The sequence below is a fragment of the Phoca vitulina genome, unplaced genomic scaffold (genome assembly GCF_004348235.1).
Source record: "Phoca vitulina isolate PV1807 unplaced genomic scaffold, GSC_HSeal_1.0 scaffold11, whole genome shotgun sequence".
NCBI lineage: Eukaryota > Metazoa > Chordata > Mammalia > Carnivora > Phocidae > Phoca > Phoca vitulina.
The window spans coordinates 27,310,754-27,338,302 of NW_022589714.1; the positions used below are offsets into that span (position 1 = coordinate 27,310,754).

General features: G+C 40.4%; 2 protein-coding genes and 1 pseudogene across 16 annotated transcripts in view; 1 reads left to right on the forward strand and 2 right to left on the reverse strand.

Annotated features, from left to right (window-relative positions):
- BEND6 (BEN domain containing 6) overlaps positions 1-8,445 on the reverse strand; it is a 55,832-nt gene extending 47,387 nt beyond the window's left edge. For all 4 annotated transcript variants that reach the window (XM_032409620.1, XM_032409619.1, XM_032409617.1 and 1 more), the window contains exon 1: positions 8,144-8,445. The gene's annotated coding sequence lies outside the window, so the exon portion shown is untranslated. The remainder of the gene's footprint in view (positions 1-8,143) is intronic.
- A 493-nt stretch (positions 8,446-8,938) lies between these two features.
- Positions 8,939-27,549, forward strand: part of DST (dystonin) — a 470,596-nt gene continuing 451,985 nt past the window's right edge. For 4 of the 12 annotated variants that reach the window (XM_032409610.1, XM_032409591.1, XM_032409594.1 and 1 more), the window contains exons 1-2: positions 8,939-9,196; positions 9,783-9,844. In XM_032409610.1, the coding sequence (XP_032265501.1) occupies positions 9,016-9,196; positions 9,783-9,844 (243 nt within the window). In that variant the 5' untranslated portion in view covers positions 8,939-9,015. The remainder of the gene's footprint in view (positions 9,197-9,782; positions 9,845-27,549) is intronic. The other 8 variants (XM_032409609.1, XM_032409611.1, XM_032409592.1 and 5 more) reach the window with 4 other exon arrangements.
- Positions 24,107-27,137, reverse strand: LOC116635522 (annotated as a pseudogene).

Sequence of the window (27,549 nt, forward strand, 5' to 3'; positions counted from 1 at the left end):
GCCCCTCCCCCAGAAGATCAGTGAGAACAGCCAGCCAAGACCAAGTTTACCGATCAATGAGAACGGCGGAACTCCAGTGCTAGGGGAATAATGCACATAGAATTCATGGCTTTTTTACCATGATTCTTTAGTCTTTCAAAGTTAAATTTTTTTTTTTAACTTTTTTTTTTGAATTTTTCTTTTTCCCTTTTTCAACCAACATCTTATCAATCCCTTTTTTAAAAAAACATTTTTATTTTTCATTTTTAGAGTCATATTCTATCCCTTCATAGTAGTTACCCTTATTTTTGGCATATATATATAAGTTGTTCTCTCTTTAAAATTTTGAGATAGTTTCTTCTAACAGATCAAAATATACCCTAAATCTCTAGTGTATGGTTTTTTTCTACTCCCCTGCCTGATCACATTCTCTCCCTTTTTTTTCTTTTTTTTTTTTTAATCCTCTTCTTTCTTTTTTCAAACAACTTCTTATCAATTCCTTTTATAAAATTTTTTATGATTTCCATCTTTACAGTCATATTCCATCCCTTCATCATATCAACCCTTATTTTTGTACATATACAAGTTTTTCTTTCTTTAAAATTTTGGGAGGCACTTTCTTTTAACAGACCAAAATACACCCAAAATCTAGTGTGTGGCACTGATCTATATACCAGCCTGATCATATTTGATCACATTCTGTTTTTTTTTTGTTTTGTTCTGTTTTTGTTTTTGTTTATTTTTATCTTTATCTTTTTCTTTTTTCTCTCTTTTCCTTTCTTTTCCCACTGCTTCAGGTCTTTTCTGATTTGTTTAGAGTATATTTTCTGGGAACGTTGTTACCCTGTTAGCATTTTGTTCTCATTAATCTATTCTCCTCTGGACAAAATGACAAGATGGAAAAAATCACCTCAACAAAAAGAACAAGAGGTAGTACCGACTGCCAGGGACCTACTCAATACGGACATTAGTACGATGTCAGATCTAGAGTTCAGAATCATCACTTTAAAGATACTAGCTGGGCTTGAAAAAAGCATGGAAGTTATTAGAGAAACCCTTTCTGGAGAAGTAAAAGAACTAAAATCTAACTAAGTAGAAATCAAAAAGGCTATTAATGAGGTGCAATCAAATATGGGGGCGCTAACTGCTAGGATAAATGAGGCAGAAGAGAGAATCAGTGATATAGAAGACCAAATGATGGAAAATAAAGAAGCTGAGAAAAAGAGAGATAAACAACTACTGGATCACGAGGGCAGAATTCGAGAGATAAGCGATACTGTAAGACGAAACAACATTAGAATAATTGGGATCCCAGAAGAAGAAGAAAGAGAGAGAGGGGTAGAAGGTATAATGGAGCAAATTATAGCGGAGAACTTCCCTAATTTGGGGAAGGAAACAGGCATCAAAATCCAGGAAGCACAAAGAACCCCTCTCAAAATCAATAAAAATAGGTCAACACCCCGACATCTAATAGTAAAACTTACGAGCTCAGAGACAAAGAGAAAATCCTGAAAGCAGCTTGGGAGAAGAGATATGTAACCTACAATGGTAGAAACATTAGACTGGCAACAGACCTATCCACAGAGACCTGGCAGGCCAGAAAGGACTGACAGGATATATTTAGAGCACTAAATGAGAAAAATATGGAGCCAAGAATACTATATCCAGCTAGGCTTCATTGAAAATAGAAGGAGAGATAAAAAGCTTCCAGGACAAACAAAAACTAAAGGAATTTGCAAACACGAAACCAGCCCTACAAGAAATATTGAAAGGGGTCCTCTAAGCAAAGAGAGAGCCTAAAAGCAACATAGACCAGAAAGGAACACAGACAATATACAGTAACAGTCACCTTACAGGCAATACAATGGCACTAAATCCGTATTTTTCAATAGTTACCCTGAATGTAAATGGGCTAAATGCCCCAATCAAAAGACACAGGCTATCAGATTGGATTAAAAAACAAGACCCATTGATATGCTGTCTGCAAGAGACTCATTTTAGACCCAAAGACACCCCTAGATTTAAAGTGAGGGGCTGGAAAACCATTTACCATGCTAATGGACACCAAAAGAAAGCTGGAGTGACAATCCTTATATCAGACAAATTAGATTTTAAACCAAAGACTGTAATAAGAGATGAGGAAGGACACTATATCCTACTTAAAGGGTCTATCCAACAAGAAGATCTAACAATTGTAAATATCTATGCCCCTAACATGGGAGCAGCCAATTATATAAGGCAATTAATAACAAAAGCAAAGAAACACATCGACAACAATACAATAATAGTGGGGGACTTTAACACCCCCCTCACTGAAATGGACAGATCGTCTAAGCAAAAGATCAACAAGGAAATAAAGACTTTAAGTGACACACTGGACCAAATGGACTTCACAGACATATTCAGAACATTCCATCCCAAAGCAACGGAATACATATTCTTCTCTAGTGCCCATGGAACATTCTCCAGAATCGATCACATCCTAGGTCATAAATCAGGTCTCAACCAGTACCAAAAGACTGGGATCATTCCCCGCCTATTTTCAGACCACAATGCTTTGAAACTAGAACTCAATCACAAGAGGAAAGTCGGAAAGAACTCAAATACATGGAGGCTAAAGAGCATCCTACTAAAGAATGAATGGGTCAACCAGGAAATTAAAGAAGAATTAAAAAAATTCATGGAAACCAATGAAAATGAAAACACAACTATTCAAAATCTTTGGGATACAGCAAAGGCAGTCCTAAGAGGAAAGTATATAGCAATACAAGCCTTTCTCAAGAAACAAGAAAGGTCTCAAGTACACAACCTAACCCTACACCTAAAGGAGCTGGAGAAAGAACAGCAAATAAAGCCTAAACCCAGCAGGAGAAGAGAAATAATAAAGATCAGAGCAGAAATCAATGAAATAGAAACTAAAAGAACAGTAGAACAGATCAACAAAACTAGGAACTGGTTCTTTGAAAAAATTAACAAGATTGATAAACCCCTGGCCAGACTTATCAAAAAGAAAAGAGAAATGACCCAAATCAACAAAATCATGAATGAAAGAGGAGAGATCACAACCAACACCAAAGAAATACAAACAATTATAAGAACATATTATGAGCAACTCTATGCCAGCAAATTAGATAATCTGGAAGAAATGGATGCATTCCTAGAGATGTATCAACTACCAAAACTGAACCAGGAAGAAATAGAAAACTGAAAAGACCTATAACCACTAAGGAAATTAAAGCAGTCATCAAAAGTCTCCCAAAAAACAAAAGCCCAGGGCCAGATGGCTTCCCAGGGAAATTCTACCAACCATTTCAAGAAGAATTAATACTTATTCTTCTGAAACTGTTCCAAAAAATAGAAATGGAAGGAAAACTTCCAAACTCATTTTATGAGGCCACCATTACCTTGATCCCCAAACCAGACAAAGACCCCATCAAAAAGGAGAATTACAGACCAATATCCCTGATGAATATGGATGCAAAAATTCTCACCAAAATACTAGCCAATAGGATCCAACAGTACATTAAAAGGATTATTCACCACGACCAAGTGGGATTTATCCCTGGGCTGCAAGGTTGGTTCAACATCCGCAAATCAATCAACGTGATACAATACATTAACAAAAGAAAGAACAAGAATCATATGATCCTCTCAATAGATGCAGAAAAAGCATTTGACAAAGTACAGCATCCTTTCTTGATCAAAACTCTTCAGAGTATAGGCATAGAGGGTACATACCTCAATATCATAAAAGCCATCTATGAAAAACCTACAGCGAATATCATTCTCAATGGGGAAAAACTGAGAGCTTTTCCCCTAAGGTCAGGAACACGGCAGGGATGTCCACTATCACCACTGCTATTCAACATAGTATTAGAAGTGCTAGCCACAGCAATCAGACAACAAAAAGAAATAAAAGGCACCCAAATTGGCAAAGAAGAAGTCAAACTCTCACTCTTTGCAGATGATATGATACTTTATGTGGAAAACCCCAAAGACTCCACCCCAAAACTGCTAGAACTCATACAGGAATTCAGTAAAGTGGCAGGATATAAAATCAATGCACAGAAGTCAGTGGCATTCCTATACACCAACAACAAGACAGAAGAAAGAGAAATTGAGGAGTCGATCCCATTGACAATTGCACCCAAAACCATAAGATACCTAGGCATAAATCTAACCAAAGAGGCAAAGGATCTATACTCAGAAAACTATAAAATACTCATGAAAGAAATCGAGGAAGACACAAAGAAATGGAAAAACGTTCCATGCTCATGGATTGGAAGAGCAAATATTGTGAAGATGTCAATGCTACCTAGAGCAATCTACACATTCAATGCAATCCCCATCAAAATACCATCCACTTTCTTCAAAGAAATGGAACAAATAATCCTAAAATTTGTATGGAACCAGAAAAAACCCCACATAGCCAGAGGAATGTTGAAAAAGAGAAGCAAAGCTGGCGGCATCACAATTCCGGACTTCCAGCTCTATTACAAAGCTGTCATCATCAAGACAGTATGGTACTGGCACAAAAACAGGCACACAGATCAATGGAACAGAATAGAGAGCCCAGAAATGGACCCTCAACTCTACGGTCAACTAATCTTTGACAAAGCAGGAAAGAATGTCCAATGGCAAAAAGACAGTCTCTTCAACAAATGGTGTTGGGAAAATTGGATAGCCACATGCAGAAGAATGAAACTGGACCATTTCCTTACACCACACACAAAAATAGACTCCAAATGGTTGAAAGACCTCAATGTGAGACAGGAGTCCATCAAAATCCTAAAGGAGAACACAGGCAGCAACCTCTTCGACCTCAGCCGCAGCAACTTCTTCCTAGAAACATCGCCAAAGGCAAGGGAAGCAAGGGCAAAAATGAACTATTGGGACTTCATCAAGATAAAAACTTTTGCAAAGCAAAGGAAACAGTCAACAAAACCAAAAGACAACCGACAGAATGGGAGAAGATATTTGCAAATGACATATCAGATAAAGGGCTAGTATCCAAAATCTATAAAGAACTTATCAAACTCAACACCCAAAGAACAAAGAATCCAATCAAGAAATGGGCAGAAGACATGAGCAGACATTTTTCCAAAGAAGACATCCAAACGGCCAACAGACACATGAAAAAGTGCTCAGTATCGCTCGGCATCAGGGAAATCCAAATCAAAACCTCAATGAGATACCACCTCACACCAGTCAGAATGGCTAAAATTAACAAGTCAGGAAATGACAGATGTTGGCGGGGATGCGGAGAAAGGGGAACCCTCCTACACTGTTGGTGGGAATGCAAGCTGGTGCAGCCACTCTGGAAAACAGTATGGAGGTTCCTCAGAAAGTTGAAAATAGAGCTACCATACGATCCAGCAATTCCACTACTGGGTATTTACCCCAAAGATACAAAAGTAGGGATCCGAAAGGGTACATGCACCCCGATGTTTATAGCAGCAATGTCCACAATAGCCAAACTATGGAAAGAGCCAAGATGTCCATGGACAGATGAATGGATAAAGAAGATGTGGTATATATATACAATGGAATATTATGCAGCCATCAAAAGGAATGAGATCTTGCCATTTGCAACGACGTGGATGGAACTGGAGGGTATTATGCTGAGTGAAATAAGTCAAACAGAGAAAGACATGTATCATATGACCTCACTGATACGAGGAATTCTTAATCTCAGGAAACAAACTGAGGGTTGCTGGAGTGGGGGGGTGGGGTGGGAGGGAGGGGGTGACTGGGTGATAGACATGGGGGGGGGGCTGTGCTCGGGGAGGAGGGGGGAATTGTGCAAGACTTTTTTTTTTTTTTTTTTTTTTTTTTTTTTTTTTTTTTTTTTTTTTTAGCAGGAGGGGAAGAATGAAGGGGGGGAAATCGGAGGGGTAGACGAACCATGAGAGACGATGGACTCTGAAAAACAAACTGAGGGTTCTAGAGGGGAGGGGGGTGGGAGGATGGGTTAGCCTGGTGATGGGTATTGAGGAGGGCACGTTCTGCATGGAGCACTGGGTGTTATGCACAAACAATGAATCATGGAACACTACATCTAAAACTAATGATGTAATGTATGGGGATTAACATAACAATAAAAAATTTTTTTTAAAAAAGAAGCAATTAATAACATGCCATTATTTGGAGATGGAAATGATAAATTAGCAACAAATCAGAAAATAGCAATGGAACCTGAATACTAAATTCTTTCAATGATTTGGTTTCCTTATTATTAGTATCCTTGAGATAACTGATGTAAAGAACAAACACAAATGCCTCTAAAAAGAAATATCTATAATCCTACTGCATGGCAGTTAAGGCATTTGCCTGCCAAGAGAGATAAATGATGTTCTTGTGTGTATTTGAAACTTACAAATGGCTGCAGCAAGACACAGGATGATAACAATTGTGCTAAAGTAATAGCTCAGAAAACCATAATTGTTATTTAGTTGCTTTTTGTTGTTAAAAATGCAGAGTTTGGAGCAAATTGGTTACTATGCTGTGTTTGTGATCTTAGACACCTTTCAAGGATATTTAGGCCATGTTAGCTCACTCACAAATTTTAGCTGGTGGGAAGTACAAAGTAAAAGTGACCTTCCTAAATTCTATTAGATATTTCTGCCAATGTTTGCAGAAGGTTAATTCAGTTTTGTTGTTTTAAATTATTCTACCGGGTCCCTGGGAGTCAATGCAGTAAAGAATTCTTCCTTTCCTGATGTGCCACACATTGCAGACTCTCAGGATTCTCTTCAATACTCCTGCACAATGGACAGGAATACAGTCTCTCACTGCAGTGGGCTGCGGTAGCAGGAGACCTTTGAGCAATGTGAACATGTTGCAGTGCTACCTGGCCGACCCCGAGTACCAGGGACCTATGAAGCCTATCCTGACTTGTAGCACAGCCTCTTCTTTGACATTCAACATTTTCACCTTATACAGCATCTGCAAGCAAGGTCCTTGCATCTTCAAACCAAAACAACCGAATGTGATGCAACACGTCTCAACAACTTGAATGTTTATTTTGCTTTAGGAAACAACTTGTAGGTAAGAAAATTTCATCCATGGTTTCCCATGTTTATGAATCTGGCATTTAGGAAATGCATTAGGCAATGCCTTTTTGAGTTTCCTTTAAAGCCTACGGTAATATGTTCAAGGCCTTGGAAATATCAATGGTTAAGCTTTTATGCAGAGTTGTACAGTTGGTTTTGTATAGTTAGAAAACGATACCGATTTTGAGATCCCACAAGCAAATACAACTTAAGTGTTGTCATCTATTCTTTAAATGCTTTTCAGAATTTTACAAATTACTTTTTTAATGACAATTTCTTCAGTGTCTTAAATATGCCAAACTAAGAGTCCACCTCAGTAGTTAATAGAGACTCCATAAAGGCGATAATGTGTTAGTTTATGTCACTATAATTGCAGTTGCCTTATGTGAGTAAATAAAACAAAATAAGCAAAAAACAGCCGTCCCTCCCCGCCTCCCACCCCTCCCCGCCAGGGAATGCCTGCATTGCCTAGGGAGCAGCGCAACGCGGTAAAGGACCCGGCCGGCCGGCCAAGGCCAAAAGATGCCGCAGACTGCAGCTGCAGCGGCTTCCGGGCCAGGTGGCAGTGGCTGTCCGCAGAAAGGCACACTGCAGCGCTCCCGCCACACCTTCTGCGTTGACACTGCACCAGAGACCGCTGTAAAATCTCCTGGCCATCAACAATATACTTTTTGCGGGTTATGAAGAACGAGGAGGGGGCAGGAGGGAATGTGTGCGTTTTGAGCGTGGCAGATCATTATTTCCTCACACTCCCTAAAATATTTCTCCTCAAAATATTTACAAGCCAGTCTCCAACTTCCTTTATCTGCCAGTTCCCTAAATCTGAAATTGCCTCTCTCTTCAAACGCACTGAATGAGTCAAGGTTTGACGGTAAACGCAGGGATGCAGGAGGATCTAAAGTGCCCATTTCTCGGCTGAGAAATAACACCTAGTTTGGGGGTGTAACAGTTCACGTCTGCAGACCGGAGCGTTCTACTGGGGAGCGCTCCCACTTTAGAGGGGCTTGGAGAGGGTGGGCCTCCCGTGCCTGGAAAACCCCAATTCCCAGGGAAGGCCCTTCCCGGTGTTCACGCTTCAGCGTGCGAGGAACCCCCCGCAAGCAATAGCTCACCCGGCTGCATCCTCCAAAGCCCCAACCTCGGGGCGGGGCGCGGGGAGGTTGGAGGTGGGGGTAGCACCGCCTGCAGGCTCCCGCCAGCGCCTCACGGTTTTCCCCCGGGCTCCTTGGCGCCCCCTGTCGCCGGGCTCCCCAGCAATTCGGCCCAGGGAGGCTGGATAGGTGGAAGCCCCGGGTGTCGGGGAGCAGAGAGGCGCGGGGTCTGTGTACCCGCGGACCGCGCGGACTGGCGGGCGGCCCCGCGGGAGGGCGCTGGGCACTCAGGCCCGGGCGCAGCCCGCGGCCGCCGCCGAAGCCGCCGCAGCCATGTCCGCGCGCCCGCGTTGCCGCAGCCCGGCCGTGATGTCATCAGGCGAGCCCCCGCCGCGGCGCCCCATTCCCGCCCCCCGCGGGCCGCCGCCGCTGCAGCCCGGGCGCCGCGTCCCCGCCCCGACCCACGTGCGCCCGGCTTCTGGGATGCCGAGGCCGGTGGCGGCCGCAAGACGATGCGCGGGACCCGTGTGGCCACAGCGGCAGTGCTGCTCCTCCCAGCCCGCCGCGTCCCTGGCGGGGCTGCGCCCGGGGGCTGCGCACGGACGGGGGCGGGGGCGCCTGGGGAGGGAGGGGAGAGGCTCCCCGCCGCCAAGTCCCTGCCTCGTCGCCGTCTGCTGAGTCATGGCAAGCGCTCCCCGCAGCCCTGGATCACTCGCATAGCGCGGCTGGCGCGGGGTGCGCAGCCATTGGGCTGGGCGCGGGGCCGCGAGCGCCGGGCATGACGCGCTGAGGCGCGCTCGCCCGTGCCCGCCGCTTCGTGGTGCGCCCGGCACGGGTGCCTGTGCCGCCGCCCTCCAGCCCCGCCGCCGAGCCGCCCCCGCCTCGCCCGCACCATGATCGCCGCGGCTTTCCTCGTCTTGCTGAGACCCTACAGCATCCAATGTGCCCTCTTCCTCTTGTTGCTTCTGCTGGGCACCATCGCCACCATCGTCTTCTTTTGCTGCTGGCACCGCAGGCTCCAGAAAGGGAGGCATCCGATGAAATCGGTCTTTTCGGGTCGTTCAAGGAGCCGAGGTAAGACACGCCGCGACGGGTTTCTTCGGACTAGAAGGAACATTTAAGCCAATTTGGAGAGTGAAGCGGAGCTCGCGTCTGCGACGCGGTCCCTACCCCCATCATTGCCCACTCCGCAAGCCTAGTACGTTTATGTGTTTAACGTCCCTTGCCCTTTTTACCCTCACCGCCTTCCTCCGGTCTCCCGGGATGGGATAACCACGGTGATGTCCAGAGCTGGGAGGGGAGGCACGGACGCAAATTCCAAGTGTCAGTTTGCTAAAGCCCTAAGGGTAATAGGAGCGGAATCCGGGGCTGCGGCATCCTCACTTCACCTATCCATCGCTGGAGCTTAGGGGTAAGAAAGTAAGGCATGGAGAGTTCGGGGCTCCCCAACTCTCCCAGAACTTTCCCTGAAACTTCTCTCGGAGAACTCACCTAGAGACCGATGGCCTAATAACCTCCCCGCCCTACAGTGTGTCCCCACCGAAATCAAGGCGTCTGGAAGGTGCCTTCCCGACCCTTGTCCCTCATGCAAGTCATTAGCAACTCGGCAGGTGAAGAACAGGGAGTTAAATGAAGTCTCGTTTTTCTCTTTTCTCCCCAGATGCTGTTATGAGATCCCACCACTTTCGTTCTGAGGTAATTTATTTAGCGCGCACGCTCAAGGTCAGAAGAAGTTCTCTTTCCTGAGTACCAATATTAATCATATGCGTGTTAAGAAACCAGTAGGGCGTTGAATGGCGAGCATGCTGCCCCCAGGTCGAAAGTGACGTTTCTTTTTAAGCAATTCCCCAACATTAGTGCCTAGCAAACGAACGGTGTTCACAAATTTCTTGTGTAGCGGGGCCGCTGTACCAGAGGGGAAAGACAGCCCCTAAAAGCGCTACAGACCTCAGGAAACTTAGCCACCGGGTGGATCTCAGCTTGGTTTGCTGTCATTTGCCGGTGGAAGCTCTCTGGATGCTGTGGTAGTTCCCTTGGACTTGGATAGCCGACGACAGAGAGCTCTTAGGAAGTTAGTGCAGAGCAATTTGATCCGTGTGCATTTCATTTTAGGCTCTCAAGTTTACCTTCATATTCACCCATAAAGCTGTCCATGTTTTACTGGGGCCATCTGAGGATTTTTGCAAAGTGGTGGTAGTGATCTGGCTTTATCTGATCGTGTGTGCTGGTCTTTGCTCTCGGAAGGCGGACCATACCTCCGTGAGCAGGTGATGTGGGTGCAGTGATGAGGGCGGACTGCTATGGGACTGAGCCCCACTGAAGGTAGAACAATACGGAAAAGCACAAGCTTTCCCTGGCCCAGCGTTCCTTTATGAATTTCCAGGCCAACCCCCACTTAGTGTGAGATAATTTTCTCTCTTTTTAGGAGAGTTTCACACAGCCAGGCTGGGAGGTTACTGGTAGCAATGCTTGGTGCAGTTTACTCATTTTAGCAAAGACTTCATAGTTAGACACCCTCCATTTCCTTGCCATTTACCTGAGAAGTTATTTGACATTTCGTTTCACTAGTCAGTCAGATGTTTTATTGCACCCTAGATGTTTTGTTGGACTCTGGTTGCTTGAAAGCTTTAACTGCATTATTGCAATATCATTATAATGTTGCACAGTGAGTAATTCTATTGCGTGTGGCCCTGGAGGGTGAGAACGCTGTTCCCAATTTAGGATACTTAAGAGAAAAAATTAACCAGTCAGATAATCAAGAGGTTCCATTCTTGTCTTTACACTAACTAGCTGTGTGGTTCTGGGAAACTTTCTTAACTTCTCAGCACCTCAGTTTCCCTATCTGAAAAATAGGACCAATAGTACCTTGCAGAGTTATAGAGGGAGATTTACAAGTAACTACGTAAAATAAACATAGTTCATAGTAAATATTCAGTACTGGGTAGCGATCATTACATCTTGTAAAATTGAATTTAAAAATGTGGAAAAATAAAAATCTTTGCACAATTTGAATTCTTAATTAAACTAATTAATTGAAATTTGTGGGAGACAACATAAACTGTGTCTATTATGAAGCAGCATTTTTGGATATCTAGTTAATAGAATAACTCCTTTAGATGTGACAAAAAATAAATAATGGTCAGGATGCAAACATCAGAATTTAGGATTTTGATTTTAAAAAGAGACTACCAGCTCCATAAACATAAGTGATAGAATTAAGATAATCCTTTTATGGATTATTATATTAGCCATTAGGCATTTCAGCTAAAACACACACCAAAAATTGAGCTAGGAGTATGTCTTATTCAGTTATCTCTGAGTTAAGCATTCATCCTGAGCTTGCATTTGGTTAGGAAAGCTGGGAGCAGTTGTTTAATTCTTTAACTCATCACACAAGATCCCTAGTCCAGTTTGACATCTTGTCTATACTTCACATTTGCCTCATCTGCTAGCCTGTGAGCTCCTTGAGGACATGAATCATGTCTCTCTTGTTTAGGGCTGTATCCCTATTGCCTGGTATATAGTGAGTTCTTAATAAATACTTATTGAATGAATGAAAAATTTCTCAGTGTGTGCCACTTCACGGAACTGGGCAATTAGAACTCAAGAGTTGGGCAGAAAAAAATGCACATTCTCAGGACATTGTTTGGAATTCAACATTTGCTGAATTTCTTTCTAGCTTTTAAAAATTGCCCTGGAGTTGGTATTAAAAATGTAAGTCACTAATTATAACAAAATGGATTTGGTTAGAATATTTTTTTCTCAGTGTGCCTTACTGACTCAGTTGGTGGAGCATGCTGAGTCTTGGTCTCGGGGACGTGAGTTTGGGTCCCAGGTTGGGTGTAGAGCTACTTAAAAAAAAGGAAAAAAATATTTCTTTTCTCAGGAAATTAAATACAATATTGGCTTAATTTGTTGATGGGCTACCTGTGTTCCTTTTTGTACCAAATTTCTTTGATAAACTACTCAAACAAAGAATGTTATTTTATAAGTGAAAATTCTGAGTCTGTATTGTATGAAAATGTCACGTTTCCTCACTCTTTTCTTCACTGGTAAAATATTTCTATATCTTACCACAAATAAAACATTTTCCCTTGAGGAAAACATTGGGAATTATTTTTTCTTCTCCCTTTTTCTCAAAATGCCATTTCTTAAAGGATTTTCTCCTTGAGAAATACCTCTGAATTTTTTGGATTCCAGCATTTAAAAAAATTAGAATTTGAAGGCATAATGGATATTCTTGTTGCTTTTTAGTAGTAGCCTTGCAAAATATTTCTCAAAAAAAGTGTTTTGATTTTTGACAAGTCATAATCATATTGAACTAAGAAGTTAGTGCCTTCCTCATTCCAATCTCAGTAAGTAGATAATTCACTTTCAGCATTTCCATAGTGGTCAAATGAGGAAAATGAATTTAGGATGTGCTGACTCATTTTGAAATGTGAAAAAGCTTTGGGAAAGCCCTTGAAGAAGTTCGTTAGTCCTGTGCTGCTTTCCCTGGCAGATGATATTGCTTCTGCTATCTACATGCCCAGGAAGGAGTCCCAGCTGGACTGGAAATTTCAGGATGTATCTTCCCAGGTAGTCAGAGAATTCTTTGTCCGGGGGGTCGGGCGGGGGGAGACCATGGCATCAGAACCCACTTTGCTTTCTGAAGAAAGTCACATCTCTTGTCTGAGGAGCTCCAGCTTTGTTTTCTTCATTAAATATATAATGAACACATTTCTTCAACATGCAGCAGTTTCCTCCTCATGAAGCTACAACTAAATAATATTCATGTTTATAAGATGTTTTGGAACTGTAACCACCTACCAGCCCTTTTGATCTTGACATACTTGTAAATTCATCTTTACTGGCTTAATAGTCCTCAGAATTTTATTTTATTTTATTTTATTTTTTTTATTAAAGATTTTTATTTATTTATTTGAGAGAGAGAATGAGACAGAGAGAGAGAGCATGAGAGAGGGGAGGATCAGAGGGAGAAGCAGACTCCCTGCTGAGCAGGGAGTCCGATGCGGGACTCGATCCTGGAACTCCAGGATCATGACCTGAGCCGAAGGCAGTCGCTTAACCAACTGAGCCACCCAGGCGCCCCAGTCCTCAGAATTTTAATAATAGCATATGAGAATGTGAAACTATTAGCCCGACCAGCAAGGGCTGAACGCTGTAACTCCAACTCACTGACTATAAAGACCCAATGAGATAGATAGAATTATGTGTTTTATGTATGAATATAAAGAACTTGTGTAGTATTTTTTTTTTTTTTCATAAACAGCCAATGAAGAGAAGTGACTTCACACTGAAGTAGGGCACAGTGTAGAAAGCAGGTGTTCAATCTGGGTATCTAAGAAGGGTACTTTTCCTGAGGATTTATGTTTTATGCTGTGACTTTACACAATGGTTAACTGTTACCCTGGATTCCTGTGGTGAAAATCGGGCAGTGACAATTCTGATTTTAAGGAAATTTCAGAAAGTGATATGGGTAACTGAGGTACCATTAGATTTCAAGAAAGAGTCTTGGGAGTACTTCAGTGAAGACAATTATAATGCCCTTTGAGAATGCCCAGAGTGAACAGTGGTAAATGATCCCTATTCATCAGCTCAGTGGAATAAGGGAAGCCTTGTTTCACATTAAGAAGGGGGAAGAGTGTGTTGTATATCTATCAGGATTCGAGTAAATATCTTCACTTCCCGTTTGAGGTAAAGGAACCAAAAGAGTTAAGTTAAGCAGTTCCCAAAGAGTCACATAGCAAGATAAGGACTGAGTAAGACAAGAACTCCCTGGCTACATTTTGTCTGCCCTGTGGTGTTTAACTGTGTCACTCATAGCTCAGAGAATAATATGCCCAACATTCTCAATGAAAGGGACAAGCTAAGTTGAGTGAATTGTTAGTGGACATTTCTAACAAAGCAGAAGAGATTAATCCTTTAGGCTTTTCCAGTGATTATCCAAGTTATCCTAGATGAAAGGATGTTCCACGTAAACTCTCTTGGCCTCATTATATTCCCAGAGTGAACCTTTATCAAACCATGCAAGAATAGTCAGCAAAATAACCATATTTCATAACTTCTCATTAAATGTGTATATTTCATTGAGAATTACCCAATTCAGTGGATTAGAGAAAATGATAGTTTATTATTTAGCTCTCTTTTGTAGTTGGGTTATCTTTATAAATAAATTCTTTGCCTAGAGTTAAATTCTAGGTCTAAATTAATTTATCCTAATTAAATCAGTCATAAATTGAACTCTATACATGATATAGTATTCATTTATCTTCATGCAGTTATTTTCAAAACAAATTTACTTTTTTGTTCTGTACAACGTGTGATGTTAGATAGTAGGGCTAACAGAAGGTCTGAAGTATAGCCCCTGCCCTGGACGATTACTTCTAGGTCATTTCCGATATCAGTGCTGAAATATTATAGTTGCTGGTTTCTTCTGTTACGGTAACTGAACTGCTGTGCTGTTTCCAACTATGAATCACAAATGTGGCAAGAGCATCAAAGGCCAGGGTATACAAGTACAGCCAATACATTTGTAAAAAAGACAAATTCACCCTGTTCACCGACCTTTATTATGCCAGCATCACCACTACCATATAATTTATCTTTACTTTAGCTACATGGCAACAAAACAGAGTGCTAAAAGGAAAAAAAACGAAGGAAGAAGAGAAACCCACTTTTTCCCCATGCAATCCAAGCCAATTAAATGCAATCTCAATGAAAGTTGAAATAAGAGCTTTTCCAGAGAAGTTTGAATCTTTGTGTAATCTTAAGGCTCAAGAATGACTCTTTTTTGAGATTTGGTTTATAAAATAGAAGTAGGCTAATTGCAAGTCTTCGTTTAATGAAAGGAATGTAAGAATAGAGTTTGAATCCTGATTTTAGGTTCCAGCTGTGCCACTAACTGTGTGATCTTGGTCAAGTTCTTAGTGTCTCTGAGACTTAGAGTTGGTGTTCACTGGTAACATGAAGATGGTCGTTGAAGCCCCTTCTGGAAGTAACGGGCCATGTTTGTGCTATGTGCAAAGCATCATGCTAAAAAAGCATCATGTAAAACATGATTCCTGCCTTCTAGGAGATTAAGGCAGGTAAAGATGAAGATATAATTAACAAAAATACCAAGTAACAAATTATGTATAGAAAAGGAATGGTTGGGGGATGCCTGGGTGGCTCAGTCATTTAAGCGTCTGCCGTCGGCTCAGGTCATGATCCCAGGGTCCTGGGATCGAGTCCCAAGTCACGCTCCTTGCTCCCCAGGGTAGTCTGCTTCTCCCTCTCCCTCTGCCCCTCCCCCTCGCTCATGCTCTCTCGCTCGCTTTCTCTCTGAAATAAATAAATAAAATCTTAAAAAAAAAGAAAAGGAATGGTTGGAATTGTTCTGATGAAATGACTGCTTCTAGCTGGGGTGATCAGAAAAGCCTCCCAAGAGGCAGGGATATTTATGCTGAAGCATGCAGGTTGAGTAGTATCTGGCTAGACAGAAAGGAAATGAGAGCAACCCCCAGCAGAACACATGAGGATAGGCAAAGATCTAGGAAGGCACATGGCTGTTTTCAGAGCTCAGAATATGCCGATATGATTAGGAAAAAAGAGGTTCCTAGCTCTACATTCCTTTAAATCTGTAAAGAAATATACGTGAATGTCAGCTACAATAAAAATATTTTTCGTATACTACTTGACAGTTGGCAAAGGCCCTTGACATAACATTATTTTATTTGAACACTGTAGGAGGTCACCTGCTATGAGCCCTCTCAGGAGAAGCAAAAAAATCGCTTTTTGATTTCTTTTCTGGCAACTATAGCAAAACAGCCTGATCACTCTTTTTTCACACGTAGTGAGACTGGAAAGTCATGTCCACTGCTGCAGAGGGCCTGGGAGAATGACTGGATGTGTGCCTTTCTGGTAGCCCTGAAGCTGTGCTTTTGCAGGATACCATGTTTTTCAGATCCAGTGCTCAAGTATCATTGGGTTGTATTTTGACTTCGGATACCATATGTCCAGGGATTTATGACATCTTGCTCATGTGTTCAGTGTGGTCATTACAAATCCTAATGCAAAGTATAATAAATTTGTAGGCAATTAGTTATGTACAAGGTGGTTTTTATCAGCTTTGAAATATATTACAGTTTTTTAAAGTGTTCAAGATGTGTCTCTGCTTTTAAACTTCTTCCTTGCAAATCTGTCTCCCGTAAGAATTGCTTTTTAAAAAAATTTTATTTTATTGTTATGTTAGTCAACATACATCATTAGTTTTTGATATAGTGTTCCATGATTCATTGTTTGCATATAACACCCAGTGCTCCATTCCTGTAAGAATTGTTTTAAGTGTCTATGTTCTCCTCAAATCCTTAAGCCTACTCCTTCACCCTTGGCCAGTGACTTTTGTCTCCTAACTCACGGAGAACATCGATGCCATCAAGCAGTAGCACTTTGTTTATTTATTTATTTATTTATTTGAGAGGGAGAGAGCATGAGCAGGAGTGAGGGGGCAGAGGGAGAGGGACAAGCAGACTCCCCACTGAGCAGGGAGCCTGACATGGCGCTTGATCCCAGGACCCTGAGATCATGACCTGAGCCGAAGGCAGACACTTAACCGACTGAGCCACCCAGGCACCCCAAGCAATAGCACTTTAAACTTTTTGGCCCCTAAAAACTAAGTGTATCTTAAGCTTTCCTCCCAGTCCAATAGAAAAACCCATCTGTCGTCCTCCATTCTCATATTTCATGCTTATGTCGTGAATTCCTTTTCTTCCCAACTCTTGGAGATGTTGTTCCATGAATCATCCCTTCCTCATTTATTTTCTATTGCTCCCTCCTTGCAGGCTCTTTTCCCTAACACATAAGCATCATATCTGCTGTCTTTAAAAAAATTTTTTTAATTTAAATTCAATTTAATTAACACATACTGTATTACTAGTTTCAGCGGTAGAATTCAATGATTCACCAGTTGCATACCACATCCAGCGCTCATTACATCAGATGCCCTCCTTAATGCCCATCAGTTACCCCATTCTCCCACCCATCTCTCCTCCAGCAACAGTTTATTCCCTGTAGTTAAGAATCTCTTATGGTTTGCCTCCCTGTTTTCCTTTTATTTTATTTTTCCTTCCCTTCCTCTATGTTCATCTCTTTTGTTTCTTAAATTCCACAAATGAGTGAAATCATATGGTATTTGTCTTTCTCTGACTGACTTACTTCCTTAGCATAATACCCTCTAGTTCCATCCATGTCATTGCAAATGGCAAGAGTTCATTCTTTTTGATGGCTGTGTAATATTCCATGATACATATATAGATACATATACATATATTTATGTGTATACACACAAACACACACACACTGCACATCTTTATCCATTCATCCATTGATGGACATCTGGACTCTTTCCACAGTTTGGCTATTGTGGATACTGCTGCTATAAACATTGGGGTGCACGTGCCCCTTCAAATCACTATGTTTGTATCCTCTGGATAAATACCTAGTAGTGCAATTTGCTGGGTCATAGGGTAGTTCTATGTTCAACTTTTTGAGGAACCTCCATACTGTTTTCCAGAGTGACTGCTCTGTGCTGCCTTTGAAAACAATACAAACCTCCCTATACCACCAGTTCTTCTCTTGGTGAGAAAAGTTTCCTGAAAAAGGTTCTTTGTTACCTTCTGTTCCTCACCTCTCATTTATTCCATAACTTTGTGTAATCTGGCTTCTGCCACAACTACTTAAAATCACTCTTAGCACCAGTGAGTTCCAGATTGTTCAATCAAATGTGTCAGTCTTTAACTTAATCAACATATTTTGCATTTGACACTGTTAGCCACTGATCCCTCTTTGAAACTTTTTCTCCCAGGTTTTTGGACAATATTCTTAATTTTGCTCCATTTTCTTGCCATGATTCCCTCTGTTCCTGCACTGGATCCTCCTCCTACTTATATGTTGATATTCCCATGGTTCTGCCTTGAGCCCAATTTTTTTTAACAGCTTTATTGAGCTATAATTCACATGTTATACAGTTCACCTATTTAAAATGTACAATTCAGTGAGTTTCAGTGTATCTGCAATGTTGTGCAACCATCACACAGTTTAATTTTAGAACATTTTTATTACCGTCAAAAGAAACTCCATACCTGTAAGCAGACATTCCCCATTCCCCCCTCCCACTTCCTTCCTCCATCCCCAACCCTCAGCAAACACTAACCTACTTTTTGTCTTAATAGATGTGCGGGGCCTCATTTTTTTTTTTTTTTTTTAAGATTTTATTTATTTATTTGAGACAGAGTGAGAGAGAGAGAGAGAGCACATGAGAGGGGGGAGGGTCAGAGGGAGAAGCAGGCTCCCTGCCGAGCAGGGAGCCCGATGCGGGACTCGATCCAGGGACTCCAGGATCATGACCTGAGCTGAAGGCAGTCGCTTAACCAACTGAGCCACCCAGGCGCCCAACGGGGCCTCATTTTTGCCCACCCTATTTCAACTCTCCTTGCAGGATCTAACCATCCTTACTGTTTTAGTTTACCCACATATAATGGTTACTCAGAAATCTGTATCTCAAATTCAGACTTTCACTCTTGACCTCCAGCTACAGATAGGCAACTGCTTTCCCCTCATTTTCACATGGAGGTACTGTAGGTATCTCAGACTGAATACTGACCTCGTCAGTCCCGAACCCTATCTGCCACTGTTTTGGAGAGTGGCACTACCTCACCCCTACCCTTGCAGCTGCTCAAACTAGAAATCTGGAAGATATGACAGACCCCTTCCTGTCTATCCTGTCCTCTTTTAAATCTCTGGAATCTGCTTCCCTTACTACATCCATTATGGTTGCCTTGGTTCAGACCCTATAATAGGTCTCCAAACCAGTCTCCCTGCCTCCTCATCCCCAATCCGTATACACTAATTTAATAAAAATCATTCCAAAGTACAAATTCTTTTTTTTTTTTTTTAAGTAGGCTCCCTGCCAAGCATGGAGCCCAACATGGGGCTTGAACTCATGACCCTGAGATCGAGACCTTAGCTGAGAGTTGGCCGTCCAACCAACTGAGCCACCCAGGTGCCCCACAAAATACAAATTCTTAACGCTTTTATTAGTCAGGAAGACATTCAGATTCAAGTAATCCCAACATAAAAATGGATTATTAATAAACAGGGATTTATATTCTCTCACAGCAGGAAGTCTAGAGATGCTTCAGGCTTTGCTTGAGCTTCATGGTAGTAGGATGGCTGGCACGGCTCCAGACATCATGCCCCAATTCAAAGAAGGAAGGAGAGGAAGGGATAGAGCTAGCCAAGGAAGGATATTCATCAGGAAATCAAAATTTTTGCCAGAAGCCTTTCCAGTTAGGTTTCTTCTTACACTTCACTGGTCAGAACTGTGTCACAGGCCATCTGCAAGGGAAGCTTGGGATGTGAGCTTTTATTTTTCCTAGCTTCTATAGTAGAGGTAGTCAAGGGAGAAAGGGTTGGGTAAGCCATATTCCTCCCCTACTCATTATCCTTCAGTGGCCTCCCATTTCCTCCAAGGTAATTAAGTTCAACTTTCTTTTTTTATTTTTTTTAAAAGTAATCTCTGCACCCGATGTGGGGCTTGAACTTACAACCCTGAGATCAAGAGTGCACACTCCACTGACTGAGCCAGTCAGGTGCCCCAAGTTCAACTTTCTTAATATGACATCAGAATGACCCCTATCCTGATGTCCTTGTGATAGTTCTAGTCTGACCATTTGTCCACATTTTTAATTCTCCAAACAGATTGTGACCTTTTAGGATTATTATTTTGTCCATGTTATTTCCAACTGAGAAAGCCTCTTTTTCTCTTCCATTCCTCTCATTGCCCACCCACTGCCAGAAAAAACAAAAATACTCAGGCACAAGAGGCTAACTCCTGACTTCCCTTTGAAACGTAGTTCATAGATCATTTCTTCCAGGAAACTTTCTTAGTTCTCTCTTCATAATAATAATTGAGTTTTTTGTTCATCTCTTCTGCAAGATTGTGAGTATCTTGAAGGTAGTCGAAATCCCTAGTTCTTAGCTCAGTGTCTGGCCCTGAATAAAGCTCAGTAAATGTTTGTTAAATGAATGAATATTTGATGTTTTCTTTTTTAAAATTTATTAAAATTATTTTTTAAAAGATTATTTATTTATTTGAGAGAGAGGGAGAGAGTGAGAGAGATCACAGAGGGAGAGGAAGAGGGAGAAGCAGACTTGCTGCTGAACAGAGAGCCCAATGCAGGGCTTGATCCCAGGATCCTGAGATCATGACCTGAGCCGAAGGCAAAAGTTTAACCAACTGAGCCACCCAGGCACCCTGTCTTCTTTTCTTTTCTTTTTTTTTTTTAAGATTTATTTATTATTTTAGAAAGAGAGATAGAATGGAGGGGAGGGGCAGAGGGAGAGGGAGAGAGAATCCTAAGCAGACTCCATGCTAAGCTTGGAGCCTGATGCAGGGCTTAATCCTATGACCCTGAGATCAAGACCTGAGCCAAAACCGTGTCAGACGCTTAACTGACTACACCATCCAGACACCCTGCTGTTTTCTTTATAAAGTCAGTTTAATTCTCAATTTTCATGGATTCTGTAACTTTCCAAATATTCCTGTATCTGTCTTTTACTTAAAGGGAAATAGATGGTTTTCATTTTTTATTTCAGACATACAGTTATGCCTTAGTTAACGTTGTGTATTTACTTTGAAAATACACAGATTCAGGCACTTTTAAAAAAGAGTTGAAAATATTCCCTGACATTTTTATTCATATTGAGGGGATTTGCATAATTTGATGTGAGAGTTTCAAACAAAAATTTTAATATTTAACATTTTTACTCCAATTTATAATATGAAAAAATCAATGTAAGTATGTTCTGTATTGTCTTGTAACAAATTTACCTTATCACTGATATTTTCAGTCAGTTCCAGTGCCTGAATTTTATGTTTTGTTTACAATCACATTGGTACCAAGTGGTATTGTTTTAACCATCATGATCTTAAGAGAAAAGATTAGGGCAGTGTTAATGTGTAATTTATGCATTCATGCCCGGTGAGAGCCAAATGTTGTTGTTTGGTAATCTCTATACAACTATTTTTGAGAAATGTGGTGGTAAATTTGAATAAGGAGCATCAGAAATACCAAATATTAAGGTAAATATATAATCCTATTTCATTCCTTTTAATTTCTTTAAAATACATGTAAATGTTTAGAGCATAAATTATAACATTGTCTCACGGGATGTATGATGTATACATAGAGATCTGACAATTATAGTAGACAAGTACAGGGGAGTAAATGGACTCCCTGTATGATTGCAACGTTTTTACATTTTATATGAAGTGGTATATTAACTCTAAGTAGAATGAAAAGTTAAGGATGCACATTTTAATTCTCAGAGCAACCAATAAAAAATAATGCAAAGTCAATAGATAAACCCAAATTGAATTCTAAAAGATATCCAAATGATCCAAAGAAGGAAGGAATGAAGGAACAAAGGGACAAAAAACAGAGGGGACAGGCTGAAAATAAAATCTGAAATGGTAGACCTAAATCCATATTATAATTGCATTAAATATTAATGGATTAAACACTCTGATTAAGAGACAGATTATGAGAATGTCTACATAGTGAGACCTGACAATATGCTATTTATAAGAGATGTACTTAAAAACCTAGTTAGATTGAGAGTGAATGGATGGAAAAAATAAATGATGCATATGATAATCAAAAGAGGATAAGACTGGCCATATTAATATCAGATAAAATAGATATCGAGACAAATAGAGATAAAGAGGGATGTTCCATAATGACAAAAGGGCTAATTGTTTTGGGAGACATAATCATAAATGTGTGTGTATCTAATAACAGAGCCTCAAAATGCATGGAATAAAAATTATTGAAATTAAAGGGAGAAATAGGGTTTCTCCTATTTCTATTTGGTTGTAGAGATTACTTAAAAAAATAAAATCTTAAATCAGAATAGTGGGATGCAGCCAAAGCAGTGCTTAGAGGAAAATATATAAAGCAATTAAAGCTTATATTAGAAAAGAAGATCGATCTAAAATCTAACAAATTTTCAACTTTAAGAAGCTAGAGGATAAAAAGGTAAAGTAAACACAAAGTAAGTAGAAGGAAGGAAATAATAAAGAGCAGACATTGATGAAATAGAGAAAAAAAAGACATACAGTAGAGGGGCGCCTGTGTGGCTCAGTCGTTAAGCGTCTGCCTTTGGCTCAGGTCAGGGTCCCAGGGTCCTGGGATCCAGCCCTGCATTGGGCTCCCTGCTTGGCGGGAAGCCTGCTTCTCGCTCTCCCACTCCTCCTGCTTGTGTTCCCTCTCTCACTATTTCTCTGTCAAATAAATAAATAAATAAATCTTAAAAAAAACCCCCATAAAATAGAGAAAATTAACAAAGCCAAATTTGGTTCTTTGAAAATATCAGCAAAGTGTTTAAATGTCTAGCTAGATTGATAAAGAAAGAAACAAGAAATCACTGATATGATACATGGAAGAGAGTTTGTAACTATAGAACCTACAACCATTAAAAGAATCAGAGAATATTCTATACAATTTGATGCCAAAAAACTTGACAACTAAGATGAAATGGACAAATATCTATTTATATCCCTTCAATTATCCATCCTGTACATATTTCATCATGTCTTAGAACTTCTCTAACCCCCAGATCTTGAATTCTGAAATACCTCTCTCTATACAACCTCTTGTCTTTGCACCTCATCATGCACTTAAAAATTTTTTTTTTTATTTTAAGTAAACTCTACTCCACACATGGGGCTTGAACTCACAACTCCAAGACCAAGAGCCATATGCTCTCCCAACTGAGCCAGCCAAGTGCCCCTCATCAAGCAGTCCTAATGAGTTTCTGTCTTACCTTCATCAGGACCTCTGTTCCTAAATCTTCCCTAGCTTTCAGCCTGTCAGCACTTTCTGACAACTTCACTTTCATTTCTGCTCAGTATAGACCTTTAATCAACTGTATGGAGAAGCTTTTACTGTTATTCTCTCTTTGCTCATTCAGTTACTTGCTCTGCCACCAGTGACTTTGACAACTCCCAGACCTGAGTCAATCTCATGGACTGCTTTTCTACTTCTATGCCTAGGAGGCCTGTCCGTATTGGACATCTTCATAAAACCCAGTAATTTGGTTCATTGTGTAATCCAGCAGTCATGTCTGCTCTTTTTTTAGGATATCAGTTAGCTTCCGCTTTGTAACAGACTACTTGAAACATTAACTATTTAGCTCACCATTCCGGGGGTTGGCGACTTTGGCTGTGCCCAGCTGGAAAGCTGTTCTGGCGTGAGTCAGGCTTGGTTCATCATAGCTGGAACTCACTCATGTGGCTTCAGTCAGCCTCAGGCAAACTCAGTTTTCCTCTACAGATCTCTCTTCCAGCAAGGCAACCCAGATTGGTTCACTTGCGGCTAGATTTGGGTTCCAAAAGCAGCAAGAGTGGAGTAAATGTGGCCTCTGGAGGTCTAGGCCCTGAACTGATAAGTATAATGCCGCTGCTTACGCGTTGTTTTGGCCACAGCAAGTCATAGGAGTGGGGGAAATAGAGTCTTGGGAGGAGTTGAAAGTATTGTGGCCACATTTGCAATCTACCATAGAGAATCTTTTGATTTATCTCTGGTATGCTGATGTACTACTCTCCTCAAAGCACTCATTTTAAGCTTTTCCTGTTGTTTTCCATGGACAGTTTTTCCCAACATCTCAGATTTCATATATATGGAAATTATTTCCACCTGAAATTTCTAGCCCTGATTTAAATTATTCAATGTTTTTTTTTTGAGGTATAATTTCCAGTTTTAGAATATTTTCTACCACCCCAGAACAATTTCTCATGCCTGTTTGCATTTAATTCCTGTTCCCACCCCTTACCTTACAAAACCACCGATCTACTTTCATTATCTCTAGATTTGCCTTTTCTGGACATTGAATATCAGTGGAATCATGTAATATGTAGTCTTTCTGCATCTGGCTTCTTTCATGTAGCTTGATGTTTTTGCAGTTTATCCATGTTGTAGCGTATATCAGTAGTTTGTTCATTTTTATTGTTGAATAGCATTCCGTTCTATGAATATGGCACACTTTGCTTATCCATTCACCAGTTAATGGACATTGGATTTTTCTCCCCAGTTCTTAGCTGTTACAAAAATGCTGCTATGAATATTTGCATAAAATCTTTGTACGGACATATGTTTTCATTTATCTTGGTTAGATACCTACGAGTAGAATTACTTGCTTATGTGATAAATTTATATTTAATTTTTAAAGAAATTGTCAAACTGTTTTCCAAAGTGGCCGTACAATTTAATATTCTCACCAGCAATTTGTGAGAGTTCTAGTTTTTTCACGTCTTTGGCAGTACTTGTTATTGTCTGTCTTTTTAATTATAGCCATTCTCGTGGGTCTGAAGTGGTATTCTGTAATTTTAATTTGCATTTCTCTAATGCCTCATGATTTTGAACGTCTTTTCATGTTCAAATGGTTCAAATTTTTGGCCATTTTAATTTTTATTGTTTTATGAAAATACTGAGTTTATTTCACATGTATATTTTTTTCTCTTACCATTTGCATTTGTCTGACCACCACTACTACTATATCCTATTGTAACATTGAATACATACTTAAAACCAAGCAAAGGGTGGGGTTCCATCTCTAAAAATCAAACAGGCATTTTGAACAACACACTCTTGGCAATGGAACCTGGACTACATTTATTAGACACAGTAGGGAAAGTTTTTACTTTGCCTTGTAAAAAGGACAGCCAGGTAGAAACTTTTACAGCAATGAAATAAGATGGGAGAATTTTAACAAACTGTTTAGATTTTTACAGAGACTTCTCCACTGCCAGAGATCTTGAATAAGCCACCTGGTCAGTCATCCAGAACAATTCTTCACATAACTGATGACCTTGGCTTCCACTTAGGAAAGATAACCACCTTTTTCTCTGTTTGCATTTTGCTTTACTGTCTTCTGTGGAACTAGGTCCTTTCTGTGTTTTAAGGTTTTTTTTCTTGTTTTTTGAAGAATTCTTGACCTTTTGATCTTAGTGTTAATGGTCTTGAGTCTTTACCATTCTGGTTTGATTTTTGTGCACTTTTGGCTGGAATATCTCATATAGATATCTTTATTGAGTTTTTCCCTTTAGCTCTCTCATCATCAAAATCGCCATCATCATCATCATCATATCATCATCTTCATCAACAATAAGTTTTACTTTTTTCTGTGGAACTTCACTACCACTTCCAGGGGCAGATCGCTTTCCAGATATACTTAGGAATTTCACATCCTCCTCCTCTTCATCTTCTGACTCTGCATCTTCCTACACAGCTACTAAATGCTGTCCACTAATATGCACAGCCCTGAATCACACTTCAACTGTAAGACCACAGGTGGTGTTATTTGAAAGCCCCTAAGGGAAATCATTGACTGTACAGATATTTTCAAAGTTGCCAGTGTCACTTTAATTGGACTGCCTTCATAATTCATTGCCTCTGCTTCAACACTGTACAATCCATCTTTTTTTTAGACTGAAGCTCAGATATATTTATTATCACATGCATATAAAAGAAGCAAACATACCAATAAAAAGGTAAAAGGCTATGGGATTTAATAAAATTAATGAACACTGGGTTATGCCTTACATATAAAAATCAAACATTTATATAGCATTCTCAAATAAATTATATAGGAGAACAGATTAATGACTTCATTTATTTTTTAAATTGAGAGATAATTGACATACAGCATATTAGTTTCAGGTGTGCAACATAATGATTCAATAATTATATATATTGAGAAATGATCACCATAATAAGTCTAATTAACATCTATCACCACACATAGGTACAAACTTTTTTTCTTATGATTGAGATTTATTCTCAGAGTTGAGGCGCCTGGGTGGCTCCGTCAGTTAAGGGTCTGCCTTTGGCTCAGGTCATGATCCTGTGACCCTGGGATTGAGCCCTACATCAGGCTCCCTGTGGGGAGCCTGCTTCTCCCTCTGCCTCTGCCTGCCGCTTCCCCTGCTTGTGCTCTCTCTCTCTCTCTCTCTGTCAAATAAATAAATAAAATCTTTAAAAGATTTATCCTCAGAGCAACTTTCAAATATGCAGTAGAGTATTATTAACTCTAGTCACCCTGTTGTACATTACATCCCCTAGACTTATTTATAACTGTAAGTTTTTTCCTTTTGACCCCTTCATCCCTTTTACTTATCCTCCACTCCTCCTCCTCTGGCAACCACAGTCTGTTCTCTGTACCTGTGAGTTCAGTTTTTTGTTTTGGTTTGTTCTAGATTCCACATATAAGTGAGATCATAGGCACAAGAAAACTGTCTATTCAGATCTGCCTGTTTTTCTTTTTAACATATTTTATTTTTAAGTAATCTCTACACCCAATGTGGGGCTCAAACTCACAACCCTGAGACCAAGAATTACATGCTCCACCAGTTGAGCCAACCAGGCACCCCAGATCTGCCCATTTTTTGTTTTTTTTTTTCTCTTGAGTTGTTTGAGTTCTTCATATATTTTGGATTATAAGTCCTTATCAGGTATATGATTGTACAATTCATCTTTTGCACTAGTCCCTAAACTGACCATTCTTAAAGATAACTGGTGTTCATTTTCATCATTATCCAACTTAAAGTGACAATCTTTGTTGGCTTTTAGTTCACACCTGAAAAGATAGTTCTGGGGCTTCATGGGGCTCATGTCCATGTCCACTGAATCTTCCATGGGGTGGTGGCACACAAAGGTGGGAGAGAAGGTGGACAGAAATAAATGACTACTGTTCTAGAGAATAGCCACGCAGGATGGACTCATAGCAGCGCTGGTCTTTGCCCATTTTTAAACTGGGTTTTGTGTCTTCTTGTTGTAAGAGTTCTTTATATATTCTGGATACAAGGCCTTTAACAGACATAGGATTTGTGTATGTTTACTTATGGTCTGTGGTTTGTCTCTTCATTTACTTAATAGTATCTTTTTTTTTTTTAAAGATTTTATTTATTTATTTGACAGAAGAGGGAGAGAGAGAGAGAGCGTGCACACAAGCGGGGGAGCTGCAGGCAGAGGGAGAAGCAGGCTCTCTGCTGAGCAAGGAGCCCGATGCGGGGCTCCATCCCAGGACCCTGGGATCATGTCCTGAGCCGAAGGCAGATGCTTAACCAACTGAGCCACCCAGGAGTCCCACTTAATAGTATCTTTTTAAGTGTAGAATTTTAAATTTTTCATTAAGTCTAATGTATCAATTGTTTCCCTTTATGGTATCATGCCTAAGAACTCTGCCTCACCCAGTGTCATGAAAATTTTCTGTTTTTTTTTTTTTTCCTAGAAATTTTATAGTTCTGGTTCTTACATGTAATCTATGATCCATTTTGAGTTTTTCTTTATTTTATGAGTATATGCATTATTGGTATTCTTTTAAATATT